The sequence below is a fragment of the Octodon degus genome, unplaced genomic scaffold, assembly GCF_000260255.1.
Source record: "Octodon degus isolate 3935 unplaced genomic scaffold, OctDeg1.0 scaffold00036, whole genome shotgun sequence".
Lineage (NCBI taxonomy): Eukaryota > Metazoa > Chordata > Mammalia > Rodentia > Octodontidae > Octodon > Octodon degus.
This window is the reverse complement of record NW_004524612.1, coordinates 2,143,239-2,151,985: the sequence shown is the minus strand read 5'-3', so window position 1 is coordinate 2,151,985 and position 8,747 is coordinate 2,143,239. Positions and strand designations below refer to the sequence as shown.

At 46.0% G+C, this 8,747-nt stretch overlaps 1 protein-coding gene across 1 annotated transcript; it reads left to right on the top strand.

Moving 5' to 3' along the window:
- Positions 1–5,699: 5,699 nt before the first annotated feature.
- Apela (apelin receptor early endogenous ligand) lies at positions 5,700–7,331 on the top strand. The gene is made up of 2 exons (XM_012514638.2): positions 5,700–5,918; positions 7,243–7,331. Exons 1-2 carry the CDS (start codon positions 5,843–5,845, stop codon positions 7,329–7,331), a joined length of 165 nt encoding a protein of 54 aa, XP_012370092.1. The 5' UTR covers positions 5,700–5,842.
- The last annotated feature ends 1,416 nt before the right edge of the window (positions 7,332–8,747 follow it).

Sequence of the window (8,747 nt, the reverse complement as noted above, 5' to 3'; positions counted from 1 at the left end):
TTATTTATTTATTTAGTCTTTTTGAGACAGGGTCTCACTGTGCAGTTCAGGTTGCCTTGAGTTCACCCTGTAGCCCAGGCTGATCTCAAGCTTGCAACAATCCTCTTGCCTCGGCCTTTTCATGGGCCTGTGTCGCCATACCGGACTTCATTTTCATTGTTTCCATGTAAATATATTTCACATGTCTCTTTTTTATTCTAATATTCATTCCTGGAGCCATAGTACTTGCATGGATGTGTATATATACTTAGTGGTATGATAGATCTCAGGACCTTCACACTGAAATACACCTCTTTTATTTTTTAATTTGACACAGGATCTTGCTAAGTCACTAAATTGACTTGAACTGGCGATCCTCCTGCCTCAGCGTCTCAGAGTGCTGGAATTGTAGGCGTGCACCACCATACCCAGCTGTACTAAAGTTTTACATTCTTACCCATGCATTTTAAAAATTTAAAAAATAAAAATACTTGCTGCGGGCCGAGGAGATGGCTCAGTAGAATAAGCGCTTGCCTGATAAGCGCAAGGGCCTGAGTTCAATCCCTAGTTCTGCAAAAAACAAAAAACCAAACCTTCCTGATTCCAACAGTCAATTCAATTGAATATTAGTTCAATAGTTCTAGACTCTGGTAAGGACACCAGTAGGGGAAAGGACACTCCCTCCCTCCAAGGAACTGAATTCTGCAGGCGTCCCTGCGTCCTCCAGAGACTGTCCAACAGGAGGAAAGCGTTACGCACACGCAGCCCACAAGGGAGGCATTAAGTGCTGCGGTGGTGAAAAGGCTACGATAACAGGAAACGTGCCAGATCCCCAGAGCAGAGCTAAGGTCCCTTGCAGTTGGCAGGAACCAGGACATGCTCCTGGAGGAAACCAGAGAGGTTCATGAGAAAATTTTATTAATGTGATGAGCAAATAAACATTAAATTTAAGATAGAGACTAAGTCTGGCCCTCACTACATCTGGGCACCAGGCTAGCACGCAGCAGAAGTTTAGAGAACGCAGTCAGTTCTTAGCAGGTGCTGCAGGCCAGGCCGCCCCGCCCCCCACCCCCCCACCCCACCCAGCTCCTCCGACCCGCCCTGACCACCTGTCCACAGAGAGCCACCGAGGCTGCGCTCAAGCAGTCAGGGCTTCATCACCATGATAGAACACCTAAAAACAAACAACTCGCAGGCAGAAAAGTTTCTTTGGGCTCCTGGGTTCAGAGCTTGTAACCCAGGAATCCAGGGCCAACTGGTCCCTCCTGGGCTTCAAGAGAGGCAGACTTGGTGGGGAGGGTGAGGCTGGAGCAGACAGCTCAGAGGAACCAGGTCCCAGAGAGGGTATGGGGGCGGATGCCCCAGGGACCATCTCATGGTGCTGGAAAGCAGGCTTTGAACTCGGGAGCCTCGGGGGACATTCTAGATCCAAACTGTCATACACAGTAGGAGCAAAGAAGAAAAGAGGGGGAATTACAGCAAAGAGTGACCTAAGCTGGACAAAGTGAGGCGTTGAGAGAAAGGGTCGCCTGGGTCGGGTGTCGTGGTGCACGCCTGTAACTCCAGTACTGGGAGGCTAAGGCCGGAGGATTGCTGTGAGTTTGAGGCCCGCCTGCACTACACGCTGGAAGCCTGCCTCAAAAAACAAAACCAGCAAAGGTCACACTGGGAAGTTGAATCGTCTTGGCCTGGGGTGTAACTCAGTGGCGAAGTGCTTCCCTATTAGCACCAGCCTGGGTGGCAGCCCAGGGGAGCAAAAAAGGGGAAGCAGCAATACAGGGGTACGCCTCACTTCAGACATCTCTGCCTGAAATGGTGAGGGGGACATGGTGAGGGCAGAGAGACCGCTTCTGCTTCTGCAGGGCAGGGGAGAGGAGATGGAGCGCAGAAAGGCGCAAGTGGAAGGGGAGACCGGGCCATCTGGAGGGAACCCCGGGACAGGGGAGGGCAGGGGACGAAAGCCACAGAAGAAGAGTTCCCCGAAGGATGGACGCAGGCTCCATCGTGACTTTGCGATTAGTTGTTCAATTTGGGACAGTCACCTGTTCCTCTGAGTTTATTCCCATGCGTGTAAAATGGAGACAAAAGATTGTGGTGGTATAGATAACTTCTGCTAAATATGCAGCACATACCATCGTATTTTATCAAATTGTATGTATGTGCTTATGATTCTATCTTCATATCCCTGTATAGCATTATGTTGGCTCCCCAGAGCTGCCTTAAGAAACAACCATAAACTGGGTAACTTGAAACAACAGAAATTTACCCTTTCACATTTCAGGAGGCCACAAGGCCAAAATCAAGCAGGGCGTGGCAGCTGGCACAATCAATGATGCCTCTCCAAGGACTTGGGAGGCTGAGGCAGGAGGATCATTGTGAGTGTGTGGCCAGTGTGGACTATATATCAAGACCCTGCCCCAAAAGAAAAGAGAGGTAAGGAGAGAACAGGGAAGGGAAAGGGAGGAGAGAGAAAGGGAGAGGAGGAGAGGAGTGAAGAGGGGAGGGGAGGGGAAAGGAAGGGAAGAAAAGGGAGGATAGGAGAGGGTAGGGGAGAGGAGAAGGGAGAAGGGGAGGGGAGGAGGGAGAAGGGGAGGGGAGGGAAAGGGAGAGGAGGAGAGGAGTGAAGAGGGGAGGGGAGTCAAGGGGAAGAGAGGAAAAGGGAGGAGAAGGGATGGGAGGGGAGAGGAGAAGGGAGAAGGGGAGGGGAGGGGAAAGGAAGGGAAGAAAAGGGAGGATAGGAGAGGGTAGGGGAGAGGAGAAGGGGAGGGGAGGGGGGAGAAGGGGAGGGGAGGGAAAGGGAGGAAAGAGGAGGCAAGGGGAGAGGAAGAGAGGGGAGGAGAAGGAAGAGGGGAAGGAAGAGGAGAGGAGGGGAGGAAAAGAGAGGAGAAAAGAGGAGAGGGGAGGGGAGGGGAGGGGAAAGCAGAGGACAGGAGAAGAGAAGGAAGGGAAGTGGAAGGGAGGGGAGGAAGGGAAGGGAACGCACAACTTAAGGTGTACTAGAACTGACACCTCCCTGACCTCTGCTGGCTGCTGGCAATCCTCGCATTTGTTCCTTGACTGTCACAACATAACTGCAATTTCTGCCCCTGCCCCCCCCCCCCGTCACCTGGCCTTCTCCCTCCTCCCCATGTCTGCGTCCTCTTTCCCTGGAAAGGACAGCTATCACATGGAATGTGTGCTGTAGGACCCACGCTACTCCAGTGTGGCCTCAATCCTAGCTGACGACATCGCCACAGGCCCTGTTTCGAGTTTCAGACTCATGTGACTTCTGAAGGAGCCCTGCACCCTAGTCCAAGAAGCGGACGGCCAGCTTATTGTCCCGGTAGCTTCAGTGGTCTAGGTGTTTAATAACTAAAACTTGGACTGTAGCAAGGAAAGTAACGAAATGATTGAGAGCTCAGGTAGTGGAACGTGAATCCCATCGAGTCCCCTCCTCTAGCTGTTGGTTCACTCACCTGGTAAACAGGCAGAATAACTCCTCAGGGTGGGCTGGGCTGGGTTATCTGGAGTAATACATGAAACGCACTCAGCACGGCATCAGGCCCTCAGAGACGGTGCCTGGCTTGACGGGAACAGCCTCATGGTACAAGTGAGTAGAAGCTGTTCACAAAAACAGGAAAGATTCATCTTTTGTCTTGTTGAGATGGGTTCTCCCTGTGCAGGTCAGGCTGGCCTTGAGCTCACTTTGTAGCCCCAGCTGGTCTCAAACTTACAACAATCCTCCTGCTCTAGCATCCAAAGTGCTGGAAAAAAGCCAAATACTTTATGTACATTTTCTTTTCTTTTTTTTTTTTTTTTTTTTTTTTTGCAGAACCGGGGATTGAACTCAGGTCCTTGTGTTTGCCAGGGAAGTGCTTATTCCGCTGAGCTATCTCCCCGGCCCCCTGTACATTTTCGAAGTAACAAAATTGATGTTCTAAGTGGTTATGTGACTTTTTCACTTTGTTGTGTCTTGCTTGGTAAAGGTGAGGATGACTATCTTTTGTAGCACTTCTGTATATTAGTCACACTTTACAAATTCATTGTTGATCACCTGATAATAAAATATAAAAATTATAAAGCAATATTTGTGGCTATGTTAGGTTATTATCTTACTTAAGAAGGCTACTTGGGCCAGGTGTGGTGGCAGACACATCTGTAATTCCAGCACTCTGGAGGCTTAGGCAGGAGGATCATTGTGAGTTTGAAACCAGCCTGGGCTACACAGTGAGCTCAAGGTCGGCCTAAATAGCATAGCAAGAACCTGTCTCAAAAAGACAAAAAACAAAAAAAATAAAAAATAGAGCTACTAAATCTCACTGAGTTACATTGCTAAAATCTATATTTATTGCCTCTGGTTGACAGGACTTAACAGTCCAATCTGTGCGCTTGCAGTTTTTCAATACCCTGTACTAAGAAGGCAAGAGAGGAACCTTTAAAAGCTAAAAAAATTCTTTGCCATTCATATAGTACTTTCACGTTATCAGCCTAAATCTTTGCATTCAAATCTTTTTTAACAAAGCGATGTACAAATACAGACAAGTGGAACCCTCTAACACCATGTTCCCAAACAGGCAATTATTATCAGAACTGTAAGAAAGATATTTTAAGGATTTCTGTGTGCTATTGCCTGTTCTACACTGCATGCCTAAGTAGGCAGGAGAGGAATTTTACACATTGATTGATAAAATGAAGACAAATCATTCATGATTTCAGCCTCAGGATGCCCTCGATTGGGTACCAACCACCTGAGTACAAAGACGCCAGCTGCAGCGAAGGGCCTGGAGGGCCACAACAGGTTACATGTGCATTAGGGTTAGTATTTTGGTTCTACTTTTATTTCAGTGTGTATTTCTACTATGCATTTGGTTTATTTTGTAGTAAGCACTGCAAGTCCCACTTATAACAGCTATATATTTACATACAAAGAAGCAAAAAAGGAGCTTTTGTTACATGCGTGCAAAAGACGAGGCGAGGCTGCCTTTGTTTCTTCTGAATTCATTGCAGAATGAACTAAAAAGCTTCCTGTCCAACTCTAATTTCTGTGATTGTGATGCCCGCCTGCTACTTTACCATACATACATTTACCACAGAGCACAGATGTCATGTGTTTGTGGCTTGCCTAAACCTCCTTTTTTCAAGATTTGGACATTTGTAGATGAAAATTATCTCTGTTGCTTTTTAAATTGCAGTTCAGAAAATACAAATGTAAGACTTTGTAGACTTATTTCAGAACATGCATCTAATTGATTAAAGGCCCATGCAAACGAAGCAATTTGGGGAGTTAGCATGAGGCGGCACTGCTCTGTAGCTGCTTTGGTAAAGATAAAGCATTTCAGCACAAGCTCTGCACAAAGCACTTGGGAGCCTTAAATCACAGAGCAGAATTCCTTAGGAAAGGGACAAAAGAGAGACTTCCTGTCATTTCCATGGCTTTCTGCATGTGGCACCAATATGGGCAACGCAGAGTTTAAACAGATGCAAATGCAGGGGGAGGCAGCCCCGTCATGCTTGCTTTCCATATTTCTGCACGGCCAGATTGAATTTAAGTCCTTCTCCTCCCGTTGGACCTTCCCGAGGAGACTGAAATCACCGCAGGCCTGAATGGGCTTCTTCACCAATATTTGCTTATGGAAATAAAGGGGAGTGACCGGGGAGAGCAGGAAAGGAGTGGAGGAGGGGCCTGGGCCGGGGGAGGCTCCCCACAGCCTGGCGCACCAGTAACCTTGTCCGATGTGATCATTAACCTCGCTGGAGCTCGCAGCTGGCAGCCCTCGAGTTCATCACTAGGATGCGAGGACAGCCACACGGCTAAAGCACAGGCTGCTCACTGACTTTTGGGGTGACTTCGAGAGCTATTGCTGCCCTCGCCTGCAGCAGAAAAATGAGATTTCGGCAAGTTTTTTGTGTATTTTTCATTTTTTTGATGATTCTCCTCCTTACCAACGGACAGAGACCAGGTAGGACTCTGATGCATTGGTACTGAGTAACTTGTTTTTAATGCCTGTTTGTGATCCTGCATCTCTGGGTGCGAGTGTTTATGCCGAAAGCCACTTAGGTGTGTTTGCAGTTGGTAGGATTTCAAAAGTATGTTAGCTATCTTGTTGGGGATATTATTTGGATATTTTTTTAAATTTAATACTTTAAAATATTGATAAAGATTTTTACTGCCACTTTTCTAAATGCAAAGAAAATTATAAATACGCTGTCCTTACAAGCAAAAAGAAATGGAAATGCTGGTCTCCTCTTTACAGAGGTTAATAAACAATGGATTTGGGGGTAAACTTCAAAACCCAAAGCAGTTTTGTCAAAAGGACGTGTTGCTAGCTGGAGGAGGACAATGTTAACTGAACTCAAGGCGCGTAAGAATCATAAAGTAACAAAATGCAGAGAAAATCACAACACAAGCCAGCAGTTGCCATTGCTAGGCATAGAGTATACATCGCTCAGGACCAAAAAAAAAGTGCAATTTTTATTACCTGTAATAAAAAGTGCAATTTTTATTATGTATTTTGTGCTTTTGCCAAAATATGCATGGTTCAAATACCTAAGATTAATTTATTCGTTTTCAAGGATGATATCAGTTATGCTGTATGTAATCAACAGGAATTTAGTGGACAATTACTTCAATGTGTTTTTATTGCAAGGCCAAATACCTAAGATTTCAAAGTCCTAGTAAGTAAATGAAAATTAAAAATTGGCAAGTTAAAAGTTTCCTGACGCTCACTTTCAGTAAGAAAGTGACTGTGCATCCCAGAATGTCAACATTATTCACTCAATAGCATACAGACATGGTACGTAACTGGTTAAAACTCTCCAGTCGCTGCCTCTCGTTCATTAGGTGTTCGGTTGCGCTGGGGTTATTTCAAGTCTGTCCTTTCTCACAAATAAGAAAAAAGCTCCAGTCAGCAACTCCGAGGAAGCAATCTGATCCCCTCTTATTGTTTACAACAACTGCCATTCAAACCATTTCTACTTTTCTGAAATACAAAACACCTCGGTGATGTCGTTGTAAAATATTTATGGTTGCATAAAATGAAAAGCCTGAGAGCCAGAAGGGAGAAAATGCACAAGAGGAGGAGGAGGAGGTCGCTGTCAAGATCTTATTGTTAGGAGTATACCTTGCATAGCGGCATCTCATTAACTTTTAACCACGATCACATGTGAAGGCAGCATCGCGGATAACTACAGCGCAGCTGGCTGCAAATAGACTAGCTCTTAGGTTCTCCAGGTTACCCCACAGCTCCCTGTTTCAAATGTTGCTAATCTTCCTCTTTCCTTCAGCTAATCTGGTGCTGAGAAGAAAGCTGCACAGGCACAACTGCCTCCAGCGGAGATGCATGCCGCTCCACTCCCGGGTGCCCTTCCCCTGAGGTATTTCTGACAGAAAGCCCTGGTGCAGCGTTTAATGGGCCACACCAAAGAGGGCCTATTTGCATTTTGTAGCACTTGATAATGGCTGTGGTGAAGTAAGTGTACTGATGAATGAGCGAGGTGACATGATGCCTGGGAATTGCTTTCATAGTCAAGGAAGAAAATAAGATAAGTGGCTGGGGATATAGCTCCGTGGCAGGGCGCCCGGTGGCCAAGTGCAAGGTCCTGAGTTCGAGTCCTGGTGCCAAGAGAAAAGGAGATAGATAAGCAAAATCCTGATAACTGTCAAATCTGAGTGACAGCAACATGGAAGCTGGCACAAGCTTATGTGGTTGAGAATTTTCATAATTAAGTCAGGTATCATGGAAATTATAAAACTAGTTTTAAATATGTGCTTTGAAAAATGCTGAGGAAAAAAATTTAAAAAAAAGAAAAATGCTGAGAGCTGAGAGCTCCTGATGGTGGGCAGAGCAAGCACATTTCCCACTTAGACCACCATGCCCTTGAAAGCATTCGGGTGATTCACCCCATCAACACCCCCCAACAAACTGGCCTCGGTAGCTCCCTGTTTACTATCTAAAATCTACTTAGTAGTGTGGCATCTTCCTACCCTCACTAACAAATTCTGAATGGAAATTGTGCTGCTCCCTTTCTGTCCTTACCCTCGCTACAGGTTGATAGGTTCATGCTTTCATCATCTCCAGTAATATGGATTGCAGCAGTTAGTTTTATTTTTATTTTATTTATTTATTTAGTCTTTTTTGAGACAGAGTCTCAATCCAGCCTTGAGCTCACTCTGTAGCACAGGCTGGCTCCAACTAGCGAAAGTTGTCCTGCTTCAGCCTCCCAGAGTGCTGGGATTACAGGCAGCAGTTGGTTTTAAACATTGCCAAGGTTTAATTCACTTCACACTCAATTGATGTTCCGTTGTACTTATTTTAAGCTCCTTAGTTCATTTAAAATATATCTTCCTGGGGCTGGGGAGAGAATTCAGCAGCATAGGTGCCTGTCTGGCAAGCACAAGGTCCCGATTTCGATCCCCGGTACCACATGCCATGACGCCCCGGCCCCCAAAAGTCCACATGTGCCTTGCCAGCCCCAGAAGCAGGCATAGTGGCACATACCTGTAATCCCAGCACCAGGGGGACCACTGACACAGGAGGACCACTATGAATCCGAACTGCACAGCAAGACCCTGTATCAAAAGAATGAAAAACATAATTTTAAAAAAGAATCTAGGGCCGGTGAGATGGCTCAGTGGAATGAGTGCTTCCCTGGCAAGCACAAGGGCCTGAGTTCAATCCCCGGTTCCGCAAAAAAAAAAAAAAAAAAAAAAAAAAAAAAAAAAGACAAAAAGAAAAAAAAAAGGAAAGTAGCTAAAACAATTAGTCTATTTTATGATCATAACCCAAAAC

Bases quoted from the DNA above. Each gene is read 5' to 3' on its own strand.
- Apela (XM_012514638.2), top strand. From the start codon at position 5,843: ATGAGATTTCGGCAAGTTTTTTGTGTATTTTTCATTTTTTTGATGATT. The intron at 5,919-7,242 runs GTAGGACTCTGA...TCTTTCCTTCAG, and splicing joins TACCAACGGACAGAGACCAG to CTAATCTGGTGCTGAGAAGA.